The 27,940-nt window shown below is 43.3% G+C and overlaps 1 protein-coding gene across 7 annotated transcripts in view; it reads left to right on the top strand.

Annotated features, from left to right (window-relative positions):
* The first annotated feature begins 9,743 nt into the window (after positions 1 to 9,743).
* polybromo (protein) overlaps positions 9,744 to 27,940 on the top strand; it is a 109,206-nt gene continuing 91,009 nt past the window's right edge. For 5 of the 7 annotated variants that reach the window (XM_075681369.1, XM_075681368.1, XM_075681371.1 and 2 more), the window contains exons 1-6: positions 9,744 to 9,925; positions 10,301 to 10,392; positions 12,470 to 12,567; positions 12,947 to 13,094; positions 17,563 to 17,682; positions 20,254 to 20,394. In XM_075681369.1, coding sequence (XP_075537484.1) covers positions 10,324 to 10,392; positions 12,470 to 12,567; positions 12,947 to 13,094; positions 17,563 to 17,682; positions 20,254 to 20,394 — 576 coding nt within the window. In that variant the 5' untranslated portion in view covers positions 9,744 to 9,925; positions 10,301 to 10,323. The remainder of the gene's footprint in view (positions 9,926 to 10,300; positions 10,393 to 12,469; positions 12,568 to 12,946; positions 13,095 to 17,562; positions 17,683 to 20,253; positions 20,395 to 27,940) is intronic. The other 2 variants (XM_075681366.1, XM_075681370.1) reach the window with 2 other exon arrangements.

Genomic DNA, 27,940 nt, shown 5'->3' with positions numbered 1-27,940 from the left:
GTCCTTACTATTCAAGCTTGATTAAGTCATTTTTATGCCTTGTAATATACTTACTAGAGAGTAGCAGCATCGGGCGACACATCCTAGGGTGTGGTCTTATTGAGATGCCCTAGCTTGCTTGTTTAAAGGGCATGGCATGCTCAAGCCTGCTTCAATATACGCACAAGGAAAGTTATTCTTTTAAATGTTAATGAATGCAGTTTGGTATTTTGTATTCTGAATGCCGCTAATGAAAGCGCATAATGCCTGCTCCGCTACATTGATTATTTCAATTACAGTTTAGACTATACATACCTGGCATATAGATGTACATTGTACACTGCTAGAAACTAGGTTTTTGCACCAAAAAGTGAAATGACTGTTCCATCACTAACTATATATGCCTATTTATATACAATACATGCAATGTCATTTGCAAACAGATTTTCTTCTGTCATGATTATAAATGAACTATGGATGAATGAAAAACATGTGAAGGGTGTCCGTGTCCTTCTAGTATGTTGTCAAGTCATTACGTTCAGGGATACCTTCACGTTCGTGTGGCATAGTGTCTGGTGCGATGCCTCACTGGAGCATTGGTCACTCTGTGCACTGGCATTGTGAATTAGCACTTGGTGAAAAGGGTACCTCCAAAAGCGATTGACTCGGAATGCTGTCCTTGTGCAGTTGTGTGACAGCGACTAATAAAACATAGTGTACAAAGCAGAGCTTGTTATGCAACTACTAATGTGGTACCTTAATCCACATAGATCAAGAACAAATCTGCAAATAGCCTAAAATTGGAAAACCTTTAACTGGTTTTACTGCGAGTTGTTACACAAAAGACTTACTGCAACACAAGCTCATGTAGTAACCAGTGTTTAAGTAACACCTTCCTGCAGCCAACAGTAACCTTAGAGGTCGTTTATTATTATCCTGAATGTATATTTAGCAGCTGTGGTTACCTGGTGGGTATGGTGTTGGGCTGCTAAGCACGAGGTCATGGGTTCGAATCTCGGCCATGGATGTCGCATTTCGATGGGGGCAAAATGCGAAAACGCCCACGTACTTAGATTGAGGTGCACATTAAAAGAACCCCAGGTGGTCCAAATTTCCGGAGTCCCCCACTGCGGCATGCCTCATAATCAGATTGTGGCTTTGGCTCGCAAAAGAACCCATAATAATAATTAATATTCAAAACAAAACATTTGCACACCCATAGCTCCTGCAGAAGGTGAGTTGTGCATATCGCTTTCTCTTTTGTTACCCAGGGCCATACTCACAATTGATCACACCAAGCAAAACTTTCATGTGTAACAATCAATGAAACGACTCGCTTGTAGCAAGCATGAACTGTGCAACACAAAAATAATGCAGGCTGAAAGTAGACCCATATAAAAATGTTCCTATCACTGCTGCTTCCTCTAAATGAGCCATCCTGCACTTGCTAAAAGTGGTATCCTTGAAAGTAATAATATCCATCTACAGCTCCTGCTTTGAAACTTGCGTCAGCATAGCTACGTGCAGCTCAATTGTTTCATTGCAGGTCTAAGTAAATGCATATGCTGATGTCCCTATCCTGACACAGAAAATGAGAGAGGCATAAAGCAGAGATGCCTCGACCTGCACCACTAATGTATCGCAGGTCCTATCCTGACACAATAGAAAGGCTTGCATGTGCCGCCCCTGTGGTAGCTATGCCTACTGGCAGGGATACCCATTGTTCAACAGACCCTAGAGATAAGAGCCAGACTACATGAGATACCCTTACAGCAGGAAGCATTGTAGTCGCTACTGGCATCAAGTCAGATAGGCAAGGTTGGTTGAGGTGGTGCACAGATACCGGCAGACGTTACTTTAGTATTTGTAATACTGTGGGGGAGAAAGCAATGGCAAGTTACTCCCTTATTCACAGCCAAGAAAATAGTACATAGAAATACACTAAAGGAAGCTATATTGCTGGAGGAGGAGGCCCCTAGGTCTGAAGGCAACTCGTCTGCTACTGGGGAAGAGATTGGATCTGTAGCACGTAGAACTTGCATTATGATATTCCTAGATCCTTTGGGAACTGTCCAGGGACTGGGGTTACTAGTTCCAAAAGGAAGGTGCAGCACTCTAACAGCTTTAGGATAGGCGCCTGGAATGTTAGAAACATGTATCCAAGGAAATTATATATAGATGTTGTGAATGTAGAGATGGTAAGAATGAATTTTTTTGTTCCAGAGATTAGTGGACTGGAATGGACAGGCACATAGTGCCTCAATTCTAATGATTCCATGGTTTATACTTGTGCAGTGAAATAATGAAAATGATTGGTACAAAAATCCTAGTAAGCAAGAAAGTGAAAATTTCAATACTAACCAATAACTCAGTCGGTGTAATTCCGCAGTTTCAACGAGGATAATGAATTGAAATCTAGGGTTTTATGTGCTGAAACCACAAATTGATTATGAGGCACGCCATAGTGGGGGACTCCGGATTAATTTTGACCACCGGGGGATCTTTAACATGCCCCCAATGCACAGCACACAGGCATTCTTGCATTTTGCCCCCATCAAAATATGGCCGCCGCAGCCGGGATTTGAGCCCGTGGCCTCGTGCTTATCCGCACAACACCAAAGCCGCTAAGCCACTGAGGCTAAAGGATCGGCAAATAAAGTACTCATGAGTCTATGCATATGTTCCAAACACTGAAGCTAATAAAAAATGGAATAATTCTATACAGACGAGCCTCATTATAACAAAATCGCATCGGCCACGAAAATACCTTCGTTATATCCGGTATACACTATAAACATACACGCAGACATCAGGGAAAAAAATTTCGCCAGCGATTACTATACTCCCTAATGCAAAATTTGAGTGCAGCTCTATAAGTGCTTTCATTTCGCTACATATTGGCTGGTGCGGACAATCTATCTCGTGCGGCATCTTGCAAGCAGAAAGAAGTTTGGCGCAACCGCCTCGCTAATCGGGAGATCACGAGAGGCAGCGCATGGGTGACGAGTGGGCGCGATTCACAGCAGCAGCTGCGGCTGCACACAGACCTCCGTTCATGCAGTGCTTTGTTTCCATACAGACGACACGCTCTACTCTGGCTCCATATTGTATCCCTCATCGCCACAAAGCCAAGACGGGTGCAGCACTACACTTTTCTTTTGATGCTTTCGCCATACACTCCTCCTCCGCTTCATGTTCGCCTTCATCGTTCGCTTGGTTACAAGGGACAATGCCAACGCTCGCTGCAGGAACGGGAGCTGCGCTGTAAAACAAATCGAGATTGGGTCTGTGCAAAAGAAACGCAAGCAGGGTGCTGGCAAACAGCCAGCAAAGGGTCTCCTGAGGCTTTTGATGATCCATCGAGATCGGTTCTTGCCGTGCTGATATACGATCGAGGCACAGAAAAAATAAATTACATACAAGCGCTATGCACCACGGTGAAAACGCAACTGTGCTATCGTGTTATCGCACGGGATCGGTACGTTGGTTTGCCAACTGTGGTCCAACCAAGACAAGCCACTGGCCAAAGCGTGCTTGCCACTGACACAGATTGAGGGGACCGCATGTGGATCCGCACTCTGATATACTGTGGCTGTCTATATCACTAGGTCTACCCAGCATTGCTTCGTTGAACGCCAAAGTTGCAGTTTGATGCCAAAAACATCGTGCGGCATTCTAAATTTCAATTATTGCCGTTATACATTGGTGGCTAGGCGTAGCGGGCATTGCCGCAGGAATTCATTGTGAAGGTCCGAAAAACTGAGCATCTAAAAGATCAGTTGGTGACTGTATTTGACATTTTTTTATTTTATGTTTTGAGGCTCATGCAAACAAAGGTTTGCTTCACTATAACTGATACCGTGTCAAATTTCGAATTTTTGATTTCGTTATAGCAGGTGAATACATAATTGAAATAAAGCATGATCAACCCAATTTTATATTTACTTTATTTATGTGTGTTCGTGATATCGGGGTTCGACTGTAGCCATATGCAAGATGTTGTCCAAAGAACAAAAAGGGATGCACTAAAGTGTTAATCATTTGTACGCAAAAGCTGGTAATGAGGAGTGCTGGGCATTACAGGCAAATTAGGTTTGGGAGATGGAAATTAAGCTGCCAATCAACTTGTCAACTTTTGCTCTGTCAACAGTCTTTATGTGTAATATGCACTTTCTTTCAGGTACACTGACACCATCTCTACACATGCACCTCACCAGGTTGTCAGTATGCGGGGCCATAATTTGGAAGTTTTCCGTAATTTTTAAAAATCACATGTTGCAGATAGCGCAGCTGTCATTGAGCTGGATTATTCGAAGAAGCAGACAGTACTAGCATGCGAAATGAAACACAGTCAAGTAATTAAAGAAAATTAGTAATCACTTCTGAATTAATCATTTTACGGCACATATTGCAATTTACTAATTGTTGCCAGTGGGCTTTCAAGACGTATCCACTTGAAATTAATAACCAGCATGACACCAGTTTCAAGATATTTCCCAAAGTGCAGGACGAAATACATGGGCATTCCAGTTTCTTTTATGCTTAAATGCATAAAATAGCATTTAGTTAAAAAAGTGGAACAATAGTGTATCTTTATGGGGAGTTTGATGGAGCTTATCATCAAACTGGTGTCATTCCAGGAATTAATTTATTTCCAAGTGGATATGACTTGTTAACTCGGGAGAGCAGAAAGTTGGGCTAGTTGGTTGGAATGCAAACTGAAAAAGTTTGCGCCGAGACACGAGGACAAGCCGAGAAAAGCCAAGGACTAGCGCTAACTCACAACTGAAGTTTATTCCCGACACATGCACGAATAAATAGGAAAACCTAAATACAACTCTGTTTCGGTTTTCCTATTTATTCGTGCATGTGTCTGGAGTAAACTTCAGTTGTGAGTTAGCGCTCGTCCTTGTTCTTTTCTCAGCTGTTCTTGTGTCTCCGTGCAAACTTTTTCAGCTTGCAGACTCATCGGCTACAATTAGTAAATTGCAATATGTGCTGTAAGGTAATTAAGTATGGAGTTCATTAGTAATTTTTTTCATTCGTTGAATATGTGTTTTTGATTTCTCGTGTAAGTAGTGTTCACCTCTCTGAATAATCCAGCTGAAGGACCACAATTATGCTATCTGCAACAGGCGATTTTTTTAAATTCTGGAAAATTTAAATATGGTCACGCCATGGAAATCAGGTCAGCTATGCACTAGCAATAAGAGATGGACAGCCTCAGTAATTTGCTGTAAAGCCTTTCTGAGTGCAGACTGTGGGTCATATCATCAACTATTAGTTGCACAGATACACGTTAGAATACATAAGATTAAAAAGACAGCTATACCAACATGTTACAGCCTGGATTCAATACTTTCAGAACATATAGTTGCCTTCAGTAATTATTAAAGATTTAAACCTTGACAGGGTACCAGATGAGCTTTGAAACAATATCAAAAGCACTGTTATAGAAAAAGCCAAGAAGACATTCCTAAAAGGAAAAGAAGGGAAACTCCATGGCTTTCAAAAGTAGTTAATGCAGTGCAAGAAAGGAGGTCGGCTAAAGTGAAGGGTGATGCAGCATACACAAGAATGTTCACTGTCAAGTTTCAAAAACGAACAAGGATAGCAAAAAAAGAAAGCACTTAAAAGCAGAGTAAAGAAATCGAGGAAAGCAGTTCGAAGGGAACAACAAGAGACCTCTTTAACAAAGTAAAAAAAAATTGACAGGCGTTTTTCAGCCTTAAAGTTATCCCGCGGCGATAGGCGTCTGACGATGGTGGAACACAATGAAAGGTGAAAGAAAATCTGTTTAGAAAAAAAAAAAACGTGGAGGTAGAGTGTTATAAAGATATGGAATATGAGCTAGAACCAAGAGATTTAGATGACAAAGTAGATGGGCCTTACAGCAACAGGCAAAGCATGTGGTTCAGACAACTTCCCCCATTGAAATCGTTAAGGAGACTGGACCACAACCAATAAAAGTCCCAGCACCGTATTACACCAAAAAATTTCTAAGATAGCAGAATGGCCCAAGGACTGGAAGAGGTCTATTTTTATTTCACTTAATAAAAGGAGATCTAAGAATTATTCGAACTATAGAACTATTGCCTTCTTCATACCCTGTGTAAGTACTTGTCAAAATAACACAGAAAAGGCTAGAGCCATACATTAAAAGAGAGATGGCGATACAGCAAGCAGGGTGCAGAAAGGAAGCACGGTAAAACGGGCTACATCACAAACATGAGATGGATAGTGTAAAGGTGTAAAGATAACCAAAAACCTTTGTATTCTTGTTTCACTAACAATAGCAAAGCATTTGATTCAATTGATCAGGCTAAGCTTTGGGTATACCTTACGAAGGTGGAAATTCATGAACACCACATAAATTTACTAAACAATAACTTCTAAAAGGAGCAAAAAGTGTTTGTTGAGACGGATGTTGATAGCACAGGCTGGTTCCATGTCGAAAGAGGTGACAGGCAACATATTTTCTCTCCATATACATATAATTTATACACAGTAGTCATGTACTCAGAAATAAAGAGAGTCATAATTGATAAGTGGGGATAGGAAGAACAAAGGTATGCAGACACTCTGCAGACACGCGGCAGGTAATATAAAGGACCTAAAAGCCTTCATTCTCAAGGTCTAAGAAGAACGTGAAAAAGTTGGTCTTTTCCTAAACATTAATAACATTAATGAGAAGCGAGGGACAAATGATTCAGATTGACAACAAAATAATGGATATTGTAGTACACCATGTTTTCATAGGATACACAATAAATATAGGTCTACTAAAGAAATTTAGAGAATAGTACTAGGTAAGGGAGCAATGAGGGGACTTCCCAAGATTACGAAATATTAATATTTTCGCCTAAAGACTAAAATACAGCAGCTTATCACCCTAGCTTTTCCTGTGGCGATGTACGGGTGTGAGATGTGGACCTTACGGAATAATGAAACCTTATCCCTTTATGCTCTGCTGCTGGCATAAAGCCTTGGGAATTCCATTGACTCCAAAATGAACCATCCTTGCAGTCCCAAGTGAGGTTAAACCCGAATGTTCCTTTGAAGCAAAAGTCATGAAGCTAGAACCTTTGCTTAGTCATGTCATACAGGCTGCCAATGCTTGCTTAAGTTGAAGGTAACAGAAAACGGAATCAAATGTGCATGAGATGGTTAGCTGGGATTCTTCAGGTGACAGGACGGTATCTCAGTCAGCTTAAAGACCTTAAGCAGATCTCACTGGTGTTCATATATGTCACCAGGAGTCGGAACCAACTCGATGGTATGTAACGTAACACAACTGAGAAAGGACTCAGTGGCAAGTACAAGATTTCAACAGCTATGACAACGTTCAAATGAAATGAAGGTAGGTAACCGTTATGTCAATAAATCGATAAAACTGGTCGTTTATTTATAAAATGAATAGTCTCAACCCGTGGAAGCACAGGACGTAGGCACTGGATAGTAAGTGCACTCGAGGGTCCACTCTTCTTCCTGTGCAGCCTTATCTCCGGATGTCTGCGCACGGTCTTTTTTCGATGCCTGTATGCAAGTTTGAACCAAGAGTTCTGTGGTGAGGGACGCCTGAACGACGGGCTCGCCAACTTGTGATCGACCAGCACTCGTAGAAGACGCGACCGGCTGTTGCGATGGCTGCTCTGCCCTCGCTACACTTTCGTGCACTGGTACGACATTCTCCGCTGCACACTTCGTCGAGGTTTTCCTCTTGACGTAGGCAGCTTTGTTCTGCAGAACCTTCCGTAAGTGCCTACAGAAGTCGCACAGTCTACTCGTCGCAGGGGTAAGCAGGTCGCACTTGACACTGTGAATTCTCTCTCCGTGAACCTTGCACTCGTCCGCGCTCACGATGCTGAACTCTTCCGCCGACGCTGCGCCTTGACAGAAAGCGAGGGCGTCCAAGTTGGCTAGAAATTCTTGCACGCCTTGGGCGTCGCCTACACGGGTCGTCTTCACGTCCACACCGTCGACGGTGGCTTGACAGGTAACGCTGCCGTCGCCATGCTCTTCGCAAGTTACCAGCTTCGCGAGCGTCGGCTTCCCGCCGAACATTGTGCAGAAGCTGAAAGCCACATGTCTGCTCGAGTGCTGCACGTAGTGAACCGACCAATATCTATTCGGTAGCGAGGCTTTGTCGAACTTGGCCAGGAATGCCGGTGCTTCGACGCCGGGTACAGGTGGGCTGCACAGCGGATTTCTCGTAACGGCTGCAACGCGTGGCTCGTTCGCAGAGGAGCTGCCCCTTGACGACGGCACTGGTGTTTCGGCCGTGGATGTAGCAGTCGTTGCAGACACTGTGCAGTGCACTACAGGCGTCACGGGTACTGCTGCCGAGGAACTGGGTACGCAACCAACATTCTCGGGCGGCGTAGGCGACGCTTTGCGCGCAGTCACTATGTGAGGTGTGACAGTTCGCCTGACTGCTGTGTTTTGCACGGGTGTCACCGGGGGAGCCGCGAGCACGATCACCTCTTCAACACAGTCCACATCGTCACAAGAATCTGAAGACGTCTCGTATGCAATATCGACGGGCTCGCAAACACTCAAGTCTTTCGGGTGGTCCCGAGAAGAGTAGACATGGGAGACTTCCGGTGAATCTTTCGCCGTTGCTGGTGTTTCTTTAGTACATTCACGTATGTCCTCGACGTCCGTGCTTATTCTTGTCCGCCCGCGACCGACTTTCTGTGCTGGGGCAGACGATCTGCGGCGGGCTCGCGACGGACGCGTCAAAAATCTCGTGGGGACAGCGTCCGGTAACAAAAGTGGCCTGTTGCGCGGAATCTCTACGAGTTCACCGTTAATTGTGTGCTTGTACGTTTTGCAAACATATCGGCTCTCGAAATGCTTCTCGCACACGACGCACTTTTTTTCGAGAGTTTTTCCATATCCAGAGAGGGCCTGCTGCCAAACTTGAAACCGCTCTTTGTCAGACGGAACCGCGAACAGTGACAACTTTCGCCTGCTGTCATTCTTGCATCCTGGAACGAAGCAGTGCCTCTGCCGATTAGGCTTCGACATGACTTACAAATGTCTTGAAACAAACACAAGGCCGACAAAATGCGCTAGCGCATAGCGCGAACACGTACAACACAGAACACCACGAGCAGTCGCCATAAAATTGCACGCAGCGCCACCTGCGTTGTTGTGGCGTGGCGCTGCGTATGCATTTTCATCAAGTGACCAACGAAGAAGATGCCTGGCGCGTGGGCTGAGAAGTTGTTTCGGCCCATCTCCTCTTTCCTCCTCTTCACCAGGGTCGGCTGCGAGCGCTACTTCCGGCGGCTGCCCCAAACTTGAATCGCTTGAATCACGTTCCCCTGCCTCTGAGATTTTAGCGGCGTCTGTTGCGATCCCGGAGGCAGGACCCCCGTTCCATGCCTAGATGCCTGCCGCGTTGTCCGGTAATCTCGGTTCCCGGCCCTCTTGCTTTTCTCTTCTCCGTGAAAAGGCAACCAGCGCCTCTCGTGGCGAACGCCTGCAACTTAGATCACGTGTTGCGGCCTCTGAGATTACCGTGGTATTTGTTATGATCTCGGAGGCCAGTGATAACGCTTGCTAACAGACGCCCGCGCATATAACGCGCCGGCGGAAACATTCAGCCGCCGCTGCCACATCCGCCGGAATTTGAAAAGGCAACGAGCGCCGCCTCACGGAATTTATGCTGAAGCCGTTACATTGGGAAAGCGACCAACGCGGCGGACATCTAGTAAACGAGGCATTGCTCATTCCTTTTGTTCCCGCTGTTTCTCCAACCAAACGAGCGCCAGCGAGATCTTGGTGGTGCTTGTTTGGTCGGCTTGGCGTTGTTGGCGTCGCGAAATGTTGGACGGTTTAGCACTGTGAAATTGACTAGCTACAAACTTTAGGAACAAAAGCTGCTCGATTAAAGCTTCGCCTTCACGGCGATCATCCCTGTCGTCGTCTGAACGCACTGGTAATTCCCAGCTTGATTTTTATCTGTCACGGCAAAGTTACGACATCGGCCTTGCAGACTGATCGTCCCTACATCGCATCTCTGAAATGGTGCAGTGCGTTGCTGTGACGCCTTCGCTTGCCAGCGAAGGCAACCGTTCCGTTTTTGTTTTCATCGGCACGGCTTCTTTCGTTGTAATCGCTATGGAGATGTAAACACAAGTGACACGAATTCAGTGAGCAAGGCGTTTCTTAATTAGGTCAAAAGGCAGTTTTCTGTGTTTATAATTACTTGGTGTACCGAGAAAGCGAATAGTTAATGCATAGGGCTATTGTTAATGTCAAATACATGCTCCGAGTGCTTGTGTGGGTTACTTAAAGCTGTGTTCTCACGCAGGGTGGGTTTTCAGTACAGAGACCATGCCGAAGCGCAAGAAAACCGATGACGACCGCGCTGATGACAGGAAACGTAGCAGAATTCTTGATTTGGTAAGTTTTGTTATCCAGACAAAACGGCTCCAACAATGCGGCATTTCTGAATCGTGTGTTTTGAGCTTTGCGTGGCCAGCTATGCAGTGAAGCCACTGCAGAGACGCTGAAGCTCCCCGTGTTGCCTCGAAGACTGAGGTGTCCTAACTTATAAGGTGCCTGTGAAAATATTTCTGCACCATCGGGTAATTCGAATAGACTGAAAGGTGGCCTTCCAAAAAAAAAAAAAAAAAGTGCTCGGTTCATGCGGTAGATATAGATGCATGCATTATTTTCTCCAGTGCTAATACCAGTTTTTATCTTAATGCTGCACCGCTACGTGATACCGGTATTACACGGCCACTTTAGATCGCGATCAAACATTTTCCGGATCGAAATTCTCGACCACAATTGGCTCCCTCCTGTACATTGCGCGAAGGAGCCAATCGCGACCGAGAAATTCAATCCCTATCGGGTTCGATAGCGATGGAAAAGGGTACACACGTATTACAAACCCCCCAAGAAAGAGTCCCTTTTGTTTAAGGTGTTTCCTACAAGCCAGACAATTCGATAAGCAGATGCTGGGATTTCGGTCAACCCTTTAACCAAAATAAGTACATCTTCATACATAGTACTACTGCTACAAATGTACTTGTTTTTTCCAGAAAATTGTACTCTGAAATTACGCAGCCAATCGTGGGGAAAAACATGTCACGAATTCTAGTGGTATCGGTTGACAGAAAAATAACTTTCTAGTCGAACCTACACGATTGTACCATACAAATTTACATAAACCATGACAAAGCCATTAGTTGGCGCAATGATCTGAGCTAAGGAAGGAGTGGAAGAGCCTCAGATAAAACGAATGCGATGTATTATGTGTTAGTGCTCGGTCATTAAATGAATGAAGGTATGGGTATCTTGATCTGATTACCATAACATTGAAAAAAAAGCAACTGCATCAAGTAAAAACGTAATGCAAGTATGCATCATCTGTTATTTGTTGTGCTTAAGTTTGGCTGGTAATGGGATACAGAAGAGGAAGCATTACCTCAGGAGCTCCAATCTGAATGTATGGGAACGGAGAAATTGTTTTTCTCGTCATCCACTGCACCAATATTGATGAGTTTTGTTGCATATAAAAGTTTAAGTTGAAACCTACCAACTTTAAACAGTAGGTTTTTTTCAATCTTGAAAATTGCTAAATAAAAAAACTAACTGAAGCATCAAAATATTGAAGCAGCACACTTAAAACTGCAACGTTCACAAACACATGAATAAAAGACATACACAAGCGCTGGACTGCAACTGTTTACAATCTTAATTGCTGCAATAAAAAACCATATCACAGTTCTGTTAACTGCACCTCTGGGACATCTAAAGGGACATACAGTGCTGTAATATATATCATTAATTTGTGCATATGACTTTTGCAATATCCTCGTAAGCATTGTAGCAATTTTGCCTAAGCTGTAAACTGATAGAACAAATGTGTTGTCCACTTCAGATGCCATCACAGGTGTTGCTTACACAACTGCAATGTGGTATTTTGGTGAAGAGCTGCTAATTTGTATGTAAACATTGTGGTTCAATTTAAAGAAGAAATGGTTTACCAATATTTCTAAGCTTGACAAAATTTTTGCGGCTACAAATCAAAATTCCACTTCCTACAGTCAGTAGAATTTAGCTCTCTCTCTCAAGTGTGATGAATTTCATTCAAATTAGTTCAGTGGTTGTTGAGTGAGTTCATTTTTGCATTTCACATGTATTTGAATAGGGAAATCTGAGTTGGCCCTGACGTAAGGCTTCCTCTTAATCTATTTGAGACCTGCCATGTCAAAACATGAATTGAGCTGATAGCCCCAATGGGTGGGTGTCTTAAACATGCTGAAGAAGGGTGTTTAGGTTTTATGAGTTGCATTTCATTTCGATCTGTAGCATGTGATTCCTACATGAGTATTGTGGAGTACTGCCATGTTTATATGTGTAGAAGTACATTTTATGCTTTTAACATATCGCTACATATATAAGGCCGATTCATATCTGGGCATCCACCAGAAGTTCCAATCGGAATAATAACAATGTTTTACCCTTGCAGCCTGAAATGCTCCAGTCACTATACAGTGCCTTGCAAAACTGCAAGGCAGAAGATGGCCATCTTCTCTGCGAAAACTTTATTCGCACTCCAAAGAAAAGGTAATGCATCCTTATACACATTTTTGGACTGCTATGTATAGGCTGACTGAGTGATGTTGGCAACACATTAATCATGGGCACATTCTCTATAAGCATGTCATGTATAAGCAAGTTGCATGGCTAACCTGACAAATTCTTTGGGCATCTGATAAGTTGCTGCTGTTTTAAATATGCTGGCCTGGCCACATCTTGAACAGTGGGCATTTTCGGGAAAGCCAGTGCAGCGCTTTCTTTAAAGGGTTCATTGATGTTAGAGGTTAACTTGGCCCCTGCTGTGCCCCTGCTTGCCTGTGTCTGCTGTTCTGTCTAAATCACACACAGTTTTGTAATGCAGTCTCTCTTTTTTGTCTTCCCTTCAACTGCCGTCTGCTTGTGCCAGAAGCCAGGCAGATTATTATGAACTGGTGACCAACCCAATGGATATGCTGCGGATTAACCAGAAGATCAAGGCTGAAGAGTACACCGACCTGGAACAGATGACTAATGACGTTGCTCTCCTGGTGTCCAACGCAAAAACATATTATAAGGTACTTTTCCCACATTTTTGCATGTCGTGTATTGAGGCTCGTGTTTATTCTGAGCCATAAAACCTGTCATGCCACAGCAGTGTTCACTGATTGGCTTGGTCGCTCAGTGAAATAAAGCAGAACTGAAACATAAGAGAGTAATTGATAGGATGGAGAAGTATGCTTGTGATGCAACTGGATAATGCTACAAGGAATTTGAGTGCTGTGCAGTTCTGCCGTGTGGCTCGATCTGGTGGCCACAATGACAAATTGTGTTGTGATAACTGTGGTACGTAGTGGCATGTGGTGCATGTTTTTCTCCCCAAGTTTTGCCACTTGTTTGGGCAAAGGAATATGGAGCAACATTCCTTGTTCCAATGCCTGGGAGGCAGGAGGGGGGGGGGTTCTCTTGTGCTATATGCATTTCAATCAACCCTGTCATTAATTCATATCTGGAGTGTAGTGGTAGACAATGTTGCAATTAAATGAGCTGATTGGGAAAGATAAGTTGCAGAATGTTGTTAAGCCTCAGGGAGATACCATAATTTTCAGCAATGCTTAGTGTAATCTTACAGGGACAAAAGGAATGTTTGGTAGTTTGTGTCCATAACTACTCTGCCATTGATTTACTAAAGTGCACTTTAGTTATGCCCTCAGAAAGCTGCCTCCTTTATTCATCTTTCTTTACTACTTCTTTTTTTTTGACACCTCTTATTCTATTATGCTCCTGTGCATTTGAGAGCATCAGTCAATAATCTCAGTCATGGAAGTGTCATTGCATTTAATGGTGATAAGCTTACCTATCTATGATTTTGCAATCCAATTGCATATCCAGCTGATGCATGAAAACGCTTTGCGCAATTTTGAACAAAACTGACATAAAAAGCTGCACCACTAGCTCAAATAGTAGTGCACAGTTTCTTTGGAGGAAGGTTGGCATGGTTAGAGGTGTCCTGGTGCTTCCTATCCTCCCTGCTGTAGTACGTACTCGTCTTATTCTCTTCTAATGTACCTGACCTCTAATTTTTTTATCCCTTTGGTAGGGACTGGTTTTGTGTGGGATTTATCTGCTTCTGCCTTTAAAAGGTGCCTTTTTAATAGTGCACTTGGCCTTAATATGCCTTAGGTACTGTTATGTTTTATATGATTGTTCAGGGTACATTTCCATTTTCTGTTTATTTATGCTTGTCTTCTATGTAATGAGGCCCATGGCAACGAGAATGAGGCCCATGGAAACAGGCATCAAAGGTTGTGTTTATGATATGGCATGTGCTTTCTCTTCCTCTTTCGCACTGCCAGCTCTGTCTTGGCTTGGTTTTTGGCTGTGCTTTTGTATTTTTTGCAAGAAATCATAGTGCCAGCTGTGAGGTTTTGCTCACCGATAGCAATAAAGGGCAACGATGGCGCATGCAACCTCACTACACCCCATTCGGAGGCGGGGGATTGGAATTCCATTGTAGGTGTGCGGTCTTTTCAGACAGTCTTGTCTTGGTACATAACAAGCACTGCAAAGTTTCTGGAATGGTATTTTAACAGTCCAAGTTGATGTACATTGTAAGGGACACACCCGTTTAAGGGCCACGCGCCCAACTTGGCAGCCCGAAATATGGGGAACAAAATTTTCAATGGAGAAGCAGTCACCTTTGGTGCCCCAATGCTAGGCGCACACATCGGCAAATTTTTGCGTGCTTCGCACTTCCGCAAGCCGCTACTAGATGGCGAGAACTGTGTGTGGATCCTCTGATGCAATGGCACATCCGAGGATCTTGGGAGTGCACAGGCGAAGGTTATGCCTGCACCATTTTGACCAAAAGTTCAGTCCCATGCAAGAGTCGTACCTCATCAAAATTGTGAAAAAGAAGTGCGGCCCTTACAAAAGTCTATACAGTAACATTTGCCTTTAGTGGCACTTTAAGGGTGTTGTGGCCAATTTAGGCAAACTATTGCCTTTAGCTGCATTCCTTAAGACTGCTGTATGTTATCTGTACTGTGAATCTCAAGATGCTTCATAAACAAATAACAATAAAAAAAAGATCATAGCTATTTGTACGTCAAAGGCAGTGAAGCTGCATTAAGGAAGTTTTCACACCCTTCGGAGGCTCTATACTCGCGGACAACTTTCTGTGGCAATGAATGGAAAGCTACGGAGGCAAAGTGCGCACAAGGGAGAGCGCTTCTGAAAAGAGTCCCGTGTTTTCATCCACATTAGCTTAAGCTGGGGAAGAGAAAGCATAAACACCTTATTAGCAACAGTTAAATAAAATAAAACACACCTCTGAATGTAAAAGTTTACTTATTTCGCAGCTTTTCCCTTCCGCATCTGGGCAAATGCAAAACCGTCGCATGTCAAGCTGCATCAATTCAGCGTCTGTTCTGAGCAACCAAAAGCACTGTCAAACGCTGGCAGACTAGTTGGCACCGTAACACATGTGCAGCAGCCAGGCGCCTGTAGCTTTCCCTTCATTGCCGCAGAAAGTTGTCCGCGAGTATAGGCGTGTGTTTTACCACTGGCCAAAATCTATCCGAGATTCTGCAAACACTTCGCTATATCTGGTGCACTTCTTTCGCCATGCCCGAGCCTTTTCAGATGCTTCACTATATCTGAGCTTAGTACTTCTATATTTCCCGCTCTATCCGATGGATGTTGCTGCATGCTGTACCAACTCTACCAACGTTGGCTGCGTGTTGTCACCAGTACCCAGGTCATACGGAAACTTCGGGGCTCCGAAGCAGGATGCCTTGCTAGCTGTTCTTTGATTGACATTCGATACAGACCACGCCTACTTGCGAGATCCTTGGTCACTCTTCTCGACAGCTTCATTGTAAAAGAAATGGTACGGCTTAAACAAACTCACAACAATGGATACCAGGTAATAGCATATTGAGGTGGTCGACTCCGACCTCGGTGTTAGAACTGACAAATCTGAAGTTGATCCAAGTGAGAGCGTGCCAGCTGAACATGTGTCAACCTTTAAAGCAGAGAAAGCTTAAATCGAACACGGTGATGACTTCCACAAATGCACAAGTGCAGAGTCGCCACCATGAGACATGTCGAGACACCCCGTGGGCCCGTGAGCATTGCTCGCTGCTTGAAGACATTCATATCGTGTGAGCAATCTTTGCCAAATGTTGTGCATGCTTATATCTCTGAAGTGAGAGAACCTTGGAGCGCTCCCTGCCAGAAGAAGGCAGTCCAAATTCACCACTCGAACATACTTAGAGTGCCTGAGTTTGAGCACCCAAATGTGCACTAGATTTTCAGAGTATTCTGGAAGAGTCAAAAACAACCTTCTGAATATGCTAGTATAAAGTGATGTTAGATGGGGTATCCCCAATATGTTTCTTGATTTGGGCCCCTTCTAGCTGACCTCTAACGTGGAGCCAGTGAAACACGATGTGAGAAACAAAAATTATGAGTTACTGGCTAAGATAAACCATTTGGAAAATCTTCTTGCTGGGCGAGTTGGTGCATGGCCATGTTAGGAAAAGTTGCGCCTAAGAAAAATCGAACACAGGTAAAAACAAGGTGGACGGAAAAAGTGCTCTTTCCGTCTACCTTGTCTTTTTCCTGTGTTCATTCTTTCTTAGGCGCAACTCTTCCTAACATATATAAACCATGCAAAGAAGTTGTTGTTTATTTGTATGTCGAATATACTATGTAACTTTTATTTATAACCCTTGATAATTACATTTCAATGCAAGTTCGGAACCCTGATGCAAGCTGCGTTCCTGGCTGTTATATGAGTGACTGTTGATAGCGACCACATTACTGCATGCTGCTGTTGGCCTCCACCACCACTGTTGCACGAAAATTGTTGTGAAAAAAATAGATATATATCGGCCATATGCTGCCTACCACAGTTACCATTCATTACACTTACGACTACCACAGCCAGTCTCCGTTGTGACAAGGTGGTATAGTGGAACACACCGTGAGATTGGTTTGTTGAAGGCACCACACTTGGCATTCTTCTGGCACTAGAATTTGCTGTTGGATGTGTTGGTATGAAATAACTTTTTAGTGCAAAGCATCTGTTTTCTTAAACAAGTAAAAATAAAGTAATTAAAGAAAAATTCAGGTCCCACACCTAAGTGGGAATCGGTGTTGAGCGAAGCTTCCTTTGATGTTATTGCAAATATTAAATCGAGTGTTGGGGAATTGCAATGCCAATGGCTTTTTCAGTTGGTGTTGCGGACTTCTTGCCTCTTGTTCTGCTTGCCTATTTGAGCACTTGCCCAGTGGCGCAAGTTATCTACTTAGCAAGACAGCAGCAGCAAGCACTCGCGAAGTGGAGGGAAGAGGCACAGAAATCTTCGCTTTAAAGCAAAACACTGCTGTAGCAGTTCACATCATTTATTCTTTCTTGCTATGTTTCTGCACCAATATGTAAATTGATCTGCAACACTTTGAGGTCGCTCAGCACGTGCGTTGCTCACATTCTATATTCTATTCATTTCACGCTCGGCATTCCTGCCACGGCTTTCGCAGGAAGACACTCAAGCGCATCGCGATGCTTGTGAACTGTGGCACGGGTTCGAGTCTGCGAAGGCTGCCCTGCTGGCTGCCAATTCCAAGGCAGAAGAGCAGGACGATGAGGACATGGAGAAGGTGAGGATGACCTATATGTTATATGACCTATATAGGCCTCTTGCTGATATCTTGAACAAAAGGCCAGCCATGCACAATTATTTATGTGCATGCCGACTACAGTGAAATTTTGAACCACACGATGCGCCTAGTTTCATATAGTGTAGGATAGTGTAGCTATGGAGCAGCCTCCCTGCAATCTATTGTGTGAAATACAAGTGGATGCATCATGAAAAGCTTGCAAATATAGGTGTTCTTGATATCAAAACTAAAATAATGTTGCCAGTAGAGCTGAACCTCGTTATAACAAAGCCAATTCGTAAATATCGTTTTATCCAATATTTGTTGTAAGCATATTTTCCTTAACCACTTATATCGGCAAGAACACATTAGATTTACTTTGTAACATCCAATAATTGGTTACACAGTCCACGCCCGTTCCAACACATTTGTGCACAACATACTTCCCGATATAACAGACCAGTCTCCTCACTTAGCTTATCCTGCCTATATTATTTATGCTACATATATCACTTTTAACGGATCCTGCTATAACAGACTATTGACTGCAAAGCGCAAGTTTTGTGGCAAATATCGTCTACATGGTGTAAATACAGTGTACTGTGCTGCTGCAGTGTGTGCGCTTCACTTTTAATGAAAACACTAGCTGTAAGTTTTCCGCAATGATATGCCTCGTGCAATGCCCCGCAGGCTAATGATACGTCTTCGAGTTGACCAGACAAGTGGCTTAGTGCTGCCCAAGTTCCCAATGTACCACTAGGCCTAGTCCACTTCGCTTCGGAATCGATTTGTAGCATACGGTGCTTCAAAAACTGCCAACAATGGCAAGATGCACAGTTTTGAGAATGCTTTATTTCTTATCACATCAATTCATACAAAAAAAGAAGATATAGACTGCTATTCGCAGCCTCTAGACTGTGAAGCATGTCATGCAGCTCAGTTGTCTTGCATGCAGCGCGGAGGCGGCCTGACGAGGCTCCAAATTGAACTTGCCTCATATGCAGCTCACGTTTGGGCTACAGGTCTGACAGTGGTCGTCACTTGTTGCGAAAGATAAAATTAAAACATCAATTTATTCTACAGACCTGCATCAGCAGATTCACCTGCATCGGTTTATTCTACAGACCACTGTTAAGAACAAACTGTAACCGTTGTTTACGTCACCGGCAGCGATGCTGCATTCGAGCCGGGCAGCTAGCAGGTCAAGGAGCTGGCTCACCAGCTCACCACCACTGTGCGAGTGTTTATATGCTCTAGTGTGGGGAAACTGCCATGTTTCGGCAACCAGCGTCCTGAAAACGGAGCAAAGCAGGGTTCTGTGCCGTGTGGTTGTACTATTACCGTGTAAACCCGTTTATCTATTTAGTTATTTTGATTTCAATGTGTTCATTGTTATCGCGATCATCCTCGAGTTAGACAGCAGTACATGCAAATTTCTGCCATTTCACAACATACTACGGCCCTCATTTTGGATAGAACAGACTTTGGACATAACATATGTTTCTCACTGGATTATTATGGTCCTTCATAAGGAGCGTCGACTGTATCCGTGTCCATTATATTAGGTTCAGCTGTACCGCTTGCTGTAAATGTAGCAGAAGCTGGAAGAGTGAGAAAGAGTGTAATGCTTGGGCACTGCCTCCAAAATAATGCGGTTCCCATGGTGCGCAGAAAATTGTGGAGGCCATGTTCTGGGATTTCTCTAATTTTGGAATTGGCATGTTTGAGCAGAACAAGAAACTGTTGGTTTAGCTGGTAAAACGACCGATGAAGTGCTAGAGCAATTAAATTTTTTTAGAGAACCAGTTAAGCAAAGAACTAAATTTTCTGTTCACTTGTTATTGACCCAGATGACCTTACGAAGCACATGAGGAGCATTCTTTTGAAATGAGCAAAATTCGCTTAAACAGTATTTGAGGAAAATGTAAAAATTTGTTATCAGACCGAAATGTAACACTACCCAAGCAGTTATGTGATATGTTTTACATGTCAGCTGGAGCAACCTTACAGCGACAAGTAATGCAAACTTATGCAGCACATTTGACCAATATTAGGATATAAAGTTAGCATATGACTCTTTCCGATTTGAAACACTCTATGTTATGTGGTTTTGGCACAAAAACATTGTTGAAAACAAATTTCAAAAATGGTCCGATGTGATTTCAGTAAAAAATCCATTAGAACAATGCAACATTATATGGAGCCTCCTTTGTAATCTCTCAAAGGAACTTTTTCTTGAGAAGCACTGAAAGCTGTAACAAAATAAGGAACACAGCTTGCAATGAGACTGCCATATTGTCTTGATCACATTGTCTGGGTAACAGTCTTCTATTCGGCGAGTGGATTTGGCTCAACTTCACCTGTGCACCAGCAGGATCTGACAAATGTTTTATTTAGAATACAATATTTGAACGTGGTTCACTTGCCTAATTTGACCCATTTCACTGTAAACTTCTTTTAGAGGAAAGTTGCATAGCCTTTCTTGTCATTACAGCTCTATCTCACATAGCTTCGATTTGTGGATCTGGCTTCCTTAAAGAAACCAACAAAAAAAATCTCACATGGATGCAGGAGCCGCAGACACCCACAGCAGGCCAGGCTGAGTCGTCAGAAGAAGACCATTACGAGGAGCTCTTCACTTCAGTGATGACAGCCACGGATGCCGAGGGTCGCTGCATCAGCTCCATGTTTCAACTGCTGCCATCTAGATCGGTACTGTACTGCTTTATCCGTATAGTGTATAGACATATCATGCCTTGGCAACATTGGGATTTGTTCATTGCTTGGTTTTGGAAGCTTTACCTTGAAAACAATCTAGCACAGCATGTCATTACACATCCTGCTTGGAGTAGAAAAAAAATTATATGAGAATGCTTCTCTCCAGCACAGCTGGGTAACATCACAAAGGTGCACTGACAGTGCCAATTTATGTACTGTGTTTACTAAATTCTAATGTACACTTTTCTTTTTCTGGAACGGTTTATTTAAAGGTAATGTGTGTGTTAGATTTACAAAATGACATGTATAATAGGGACAAGCTAACATCACTGACATTCGAAATGTCGCGTGCACATGACAATTGAGGACGCATTAGAATTGAGTAAATACGGTTATTGGGAGGAGATAGGAAGGCACAGCAAACCTCCTAGAAGGCACCATGTCCCGCGGCTTTTGTTGTTGTAAGGCTGATGAGAAAGTAAGCAACAGTTGCTGCTCCAGTTTCTTCCAGCAATAATAGAATGGTTGCAGCATGATATTGACAAAATATGTGAGTGGTCATCATCGATTTGGTATGTTGCAGCATGTTCACAGCTTAATCTAGTCATCACACTTGTACTTATGACACAAGGTTCAATTATTGCTTCACCTGTTATGATGTTCGATGCTTCGCTGTTGTCACTTGACTCCAGGCATCTGGCAGTCTCAATATTTTATTTAAAATCCATGCACATTGTTAGTATCCTGTCATTGGTAATGTCCAGTTTGCTGAGATATCGGTGGCAGCACAAATTTCAGGGGCGGCGTCCACCATCCCTTGCCTCTGGCCGGTGCTGTCCTTGCATACTTGCCTGTTGGTCAGAAATTTTCTGCATGCTGGTAAAAATAGCAGTGCCATCACTACAGTTGCCATGGCAACTGATCTTGCTTGTTTTTCATGCCAGCAGGTACTCTCTTGCCAATATGCCACTTAGATGCTTTTCCAATGCTCTTCATGTCTTGTTGCTTACCTTGGCTGTAACCAGGAAGGGGGGGGGGGGGGCGGAGGGGCGTTGGGGTTTGTTTATTATGTAGTACTTAAGCCTTAATAGCTTTTACTCACAATTTACAAGTAGTACCACGTTTACTTGCGAATAGGTCGAAAAGTCAATCCCTATATATTGAACACAGCGAGAAATAAAAGAATTTCATTGGAATGTAGGTCGATCCATATCTTTTTAGAAAAACATATCACTTAAAGCGTTACACAGCTTTGTGTAGCCTTAGCTTGGTTACTTAATGTCCCTAGTCGATCCCGCTAGCTGCATCCATGTCAGAACTGCCACAGAAATCATTCGTGTCAGACGCTTCACAGGTCTCCTTGGCACTCCAAACGGCAGTGTCTTCTGTGCCATTGAGTGCGCTGGGTATGCAGCATTTCTTAAAGCCAGTCTGGATAACCTACACACTGGCTTTACGGTGGTTGCAATAGACGAACTCTGTTAGCTCAGCACTTTTGCCAGCTTTGTTCACTGATATAGGTCGAGTTTCTTTGGTCACGAATGTAGGTTGCTAGCTAATTTTAGGCAACAATTCTGAAAAAAAAAAGAAGGTCGACCATATTAATGAATGCAATAGGAGCAGCATAGCATTACAAAACCATGACTGCTCTTCTTTTATTTTTTAACTTAAATTTTTTTAAACTCATGCTGTAGTTCTTTATGGACCAGTTGGATTTCAATCTACGAATTATAGGCACTGAGTTCGCTTGGCTTATCCACTTGGATCAAATTCTTTGGACAGTACTAGTTCCAATATATTTATTTTCAAAGTGTCCGTCGAAATGCATTGGTGTTCCAATTACTTTAATGCATAAAACAGCGGTGTCTTAAAGAAAGTAACTAGAATGCCAATGCATTTCGTCGGACACTTTGAGAATTAAAATCTCGAAACTGGTGCTGTCCAGAGAATTTGTTCCAAATGGATAAGCCGTGTGAACTCAGTGCCTATAATTTGTAGATTGAAATATGTGGCCTAAGATAATTAATTAACAAGTTATTTAGCATAATTAGGTTGATTATTCAATTGGACATTCTGATCTATTATAAATGTAATGGCCGCCTCATTGAGTAATTCCGGTCAAGGGTTATAATTGTGCTATCTGTCATAGGCAATCTTTAAAAAAATTGGTGCATCTAAAAAAAAGCACCCTGTATATTCCTCTGGGACATCTATTATTTAGGTATTTGTTTCCTTGAAGTTGTGCTAATGTTCATGAACATGCAAGGACATATAAGGAGCCCAGGCAACATTGAGCAGTGGTCATATACAGTGAAAGCTCGTTAATTTGAACTTCAATAATTCGAATTTATGGATAATTCGAACTGTACGATTTGGTCTGGTCAAGCTCCACAGAAGTCTATGTATAAAAAAGCCCGTTAATTTGAACGCGAGAAGGTTCCGCCACGGATAATTCGAACTGCGTGCCACCGTGCAGGCGGCTTCGCGCTTGGCACACGGCCAGAGAAACACGCCTACTGCCTACACACAAGGCTGCTTCGCCTCCAGAATGGAGAGAATGACGAGAGAAGGCAAAGTCGGAAAAAATCTAACCGCCACGGGATCGGCCAGAAGTCAGCGGCGGCTGCCTCCTCTCCGTTCTACGTGACCTCTGAGACTTCTTGCTCGTTTCGAATCTCGGAGGCCTTGCAAATCTTGTGTAGCTGCTAATGTTGCGTGGCAGATGGTGTGGCAAGCACCAAAACACAGCGAATCAAGTGTGTCGCAGCTGTGCTTGCAATCAAGAACCGACGAATCGGGGCCTTCGCCACCTTCACATGTTCAGCGTCTTTGTCTTGGCAGTCTTCATCGGTTGTGCACGTCTGTTTTCAGCTTAGGATGTACCGGCCGTCGCAATTCTTTATGATGGTGTTAAGCCTCAGCTAACGTTCGTTTCGGTGGACATCGGTGTTGTGGCACAGTCGGACCCGGAGCTGCGACTTGAAGATGGCGCGTGCCCGCAGCACACGCCATCACTTTCTCACATGCCAAATTTCTGACATGCCCTACTGCTTCCAAATCGCAGTGTACTGTTGTTCTCCTTCACTTTCATTAGTTCGAACTATTGTTAATTCGAACTGAAGCAGCTTCCCCTTGCGGTTCAAAGTAACGAGCTTTTAGTGTAATACAAAGGCAAGCCAGTAGCATTCATAAGAGCCATTCATTGAAATTAAGTTAACAAATGCATAATAATAAAATATCCAGAAAGCCCAGGCCAGTAATAGAACTTGGATGTTCAGTCCAGCTGCATGTTCTTCTTGTAAATAAGTCCAGCTCAGCAGCTCTACAGGTATAATTCAACAACTTCACCCATAATATTTGTTTAACAGCAGTCCATGAGCGAGCTACAAGGGCACAAGCATGATATAACAATGTCTGTTTTAACTGGTTTCCATGATAGGCCAACCAATATCATTTTAGAAGATTGTGGCTCTTTTCATTCGTAATGCTTAATGTTATCCAGACTTTATTTTCTATCTGAAAAAAAAAAGGGGGGGGGTCATATTTCAAAAACTGCAAGTAATGTATTGTACTTCATACCTTAAAATTGGGATTAATGCCAGTGCAAGCATACAATCACATTTTAGCTTTCTGAAAGGTGAATAACGTTGGTGTATTTAGTTGCTGAAATGCAAGCCAAGAAGTACACAGATGTAATAAAAGCTTATATAGTCGATTTCCGTTAATTCGACTCTGACGGGACCGACAAAATTGATCGAATTATCTGGTGATTTGAATTATACAAGACACAGAAAAAGCACCAGAATACACCATTGATTCATTTGCAGTATTTCCCTGATTATAACATGTCCCAAATCAAATGGGTGGCCACTTTGTATGTATTAAATGTAGAGAACTGATATAGAAATGACATTGAAGCTTCTAAAAAAAATAGAAATCTAACACGCACCCAATTTTTCAGCAAGTGGGCAATAGCGTAGTATGTGCTGGGTAGTGATGGCCGATTTCCCGAAGTCAGCTTTGCTGCACGGTTTTTTAAAGTTAGCTTTGTGGCAAAATCGAAGGTGGTTTTGGTTTCGTATTCGATTGCAGCAATTGACCTTAAAAAAAAGGTCCGCATTAGAATCTGGTAAGTACCGTAATCGGACATTGTGAGCTATACTTATTGCTTTAAATTTAACTAGGGCAGCCCAAAAATAGGCGTTTTGAATGAGAGATGACGCATGTTCAATGCAGTCACTGTCCCCTAAGCTCCGTCGAGACAGACACTGCCACTATTGGGGTCAGGTGCATGCACGCTGACTCGTCAAGGTTGAATCATCTGGCAAAAGCTCATTTTAGGATCGAAATAATGTAAGTTTGGGCCCATGAAAATGCATGGGTGCCAGCCAGGACCTTCGCTCAGTATTGAATTAACCAAAGGATCTCATTAACTGGTGTCAAATTAGCAGAAGTCTGCTGTAATGTAGATGGCATCACAATACCATGTTGAACTTAGATCTTCTCGAAAGGTCACAAGATTTATTTGCTTGTTTTCTGTCTTTTTCTTTTCTTTTTTTATAACTGCAAGGAAGGGTGCTTCACATCCCATAGAGGAGTTTCTCAAGATCCAGTTTCAGCTACGCTTCTTTTCAGTGTTGCTCTCATGCCCCTAGCTTGGCAACTGTAGCAGATTCAGACGTGGAGTTTCTCATCTATGCTGAGGATATTACTTTGTGGTCCAGGTCCATTCACAAAGATTTCACCAGGCAAGCTTAATAACTTTAAGAAGTTTTTGATGCTCTGCACAACTATGCGCAACATGGGAAGCTGGATGTTTTGCCTTAGAAACTCAGCTATGCTGTGCTACATTCATAGACAGCTTTCTTCAGCAATGAAGGGAGTGTTACAGGGGCAGAGCTTGTGCACATGTGTTACTGCGCTGGGTATTCTGGCAGCATTTGACAGAGATTTTGGTTTCATGGTAGAGATACTGAATCAACGTAGCTTCCACGTGCGATGGTTTCACATCTGCCCAAACGCAGAAGCGAAAAGCAGTAAAATAAGTCATTTTAACACTCAGTGGTGTGTTTTGTTAAATTTTTTTCTGTTCTAAGTGAAATTTTTATGTTAATGCAGTAAGCATTCTTAAGCCTGCTTCCTCCACATTTGGCATGCTAGTGCTGTGTGTGAGGGCATGTGCACTCTTTTAAGATCGACAGTGATAAATGAAAACTAAAACTTTAGTTCTGGAAAAGATGTCTATGAAATCGTAGCATAGCTTATTCGAAGTCCTAAATGCTGAACCTCAATTCAACAGTGCGAGCGGTACAAAACTGGCTGCGGTTGGGAGGCCGTGTTTAGTGAAGTTCTTCTTCCTCTCTCTCTCTTTTTTTCTTTTTTTTTTTTAATCTGAAGGTGTAAATGCTGTAGTCTGTAGGGGCCAGTGAGACACAAATGGTTGTTGTTGGGAGGCCACATTTGAATCTTTCTGTGTGACATCCGAAGGTGTAGATGCTCTGGTTTTTGGGGGCACTGTGGCGCATGGGTGTATTAATGCAATTGGCATTCTTAGCCTACTTCCACAACTGTAGATTGTAAACAAAAGGTGTCTTCAGCAATACAACGTGTCGATACATTGCTTGAATGCTAATTGCATTATTGTCGACTGTGAGATAGGTTCTGCCAGATTTTTTTTTTCTCTTCCTCAACTTAAGCTATCTTGGATGAGAATGTGGAAATTCTTTCAGGAGCAATCTTACTTGTACATGCTTTGCCTCTGTAGCGTCTCCTTCATTGTCACTGTAAGTTGTCTGCGAGTACAGCAAACAAATCTGGGTGCAAGGGGCTTACACAGACTCCTTTCACATTTAGGCTTGGCACTTCCTTAATCACCAAAACTTCGGAGGTCCAGATACTGGTACATACTGGCTTCACAAAATTAGGCAAACTTACATTCACAGTCCACCTTATATGTTACACAATGCTAGAAGTAGGTGGACATCACATAGACATAGTGCAGTGTCTGGTGCATTCAATCCTGCAACTGCAATATGGTGGCAGGTGAAATTTCAGCAACTTAAGAAGAAGTGAAATTTGGGCTAGTTAATGTAGATTTATTGTGGTGCCTTAGGCACCAAGCAGGACACCTAATGAAAAGCATGGACATCAGTGCTACTCACAGATGAAATACAGTAAAACCTCGTTAAATCATACCCACTAAACAGTAGTTTCGTTTTAAAAGCATTAAAGTCAAATCCCTAACTCAGCGGCCATTTAACATAATGTGTTTTGTATCCGCATAAACCGTACCAGCTTATTAGGTACATATTGGTTAACACATAGTGTTTCCACTTTTCGACGCGCAAACACAGCGGTGCGTCGTCTCCATCAGGCGGTCCGGCAGAACAACAAGCCTCAGAGATCGAAACAATGGTCTCCAAGTGCCCTGTTCGTTTGCGCATGAAGCTGCTCAACATCAACATTATTTCGGCGCCATGCCAGCAAGCATTGTGGCGTCATGCAAGCAAGGACTTCCGTCATGCCGAAGCTCAGACAAAAAAGACGCCGGATGCTCAGCATAGAAGCAAAATTAGACGTTGTTCGTGCTATCAAATGTGACACGAAGAAGTCGGTGCTGGAACGCGACAGAGATCTACTGTTGACTACAGTATGTGGCATTTGGAATGTGAAGAAGTTGCTCGGCAACGCTGCTGCGTTTGCGAAGAGATGTTGGCTACGAGGTTCGACTTTTTGCCATCGTTGCCTCTGTTGTTGCCGAAGTGTCACCTAGCCACAGGGATGAAAACGACACGGAAAGCGAAAGCACGGGTAATTCAGGCCTGACAGTGGCAGAAGCTGCGCTTTACATCAGCCTCATGAATGGAAATGTCGCGACGAGAACAACACCCTGCAATGAAAAAGGCGCCCTATGACTTCTGCAGCGCTATCGCGCCCGTGCATAGAGAATATGCAACGCCAACGAGGAATCTGCCATGAGAGTGTTTGGCGAGGAGAGGGGGCTGGCTGAAATGCTGGCTCGCATCTTCAGTAAGTTTGACGCCGCTGTTGTCGCTGCTAGGCCGCTGCGGCATCAAACGAAAATAAAACTTTTGTCAAATGAAGTGAATAAATACTGCATGCTTTTTCCCCTTTCATTGCACTCTCTCCAAGTTCCGTTTTTGACACGTAAGTGGGTGATACCATGCTATTTCGGTTAAGCAGTACTACCGTTTAAAGGGACACTAAAGGTTAATATTAAGTCAACGTGGACTGTTGAAATACCATCTCAGAAACCTCGAAACGCTTGTTTCGTGCGAAGAAGAGACTTATTTTAAGAGAAAATGCGTTCTGAAGCGTCCGCGTACCTCTAGCGCAGTTAAAATCACCCGCCTTCCGATCGAGGAGTATTGACGTCATGGTCTCATAGTGACGTTGCGCCGTCGGTGAGTAAAGCGGCTCCCGCAGACGGTGCTATGGCTTTTCTGCACAAAATGCAAACGCGCAGCCCGAAAGAGCCAAGACAGAGCCGAAAGCAGCGCGAAAACGGAACTATGGTGGC

The sequence above is a fragment of the Dermacentor variabilis genome, chromosome 2, assembly GCF_050947875.1.
Source record: "Dermacentor variabilis isolate Ectoservices chromosome 2, ASM5094787v1, whole genome shotgun sequence".
Classification (NCBI taxonomy): Eukaryota; Metazoa; Arthropoda; class Arachnida; order Ixodida; family Ixodidae; genus Dermacentor; species Dermacentor variabilis.
The sequence above is the reverse complement of the archived record's forward strand: the minus strand, read 5'-3'. Positions and strand labels throughout refer to the sequence as shown.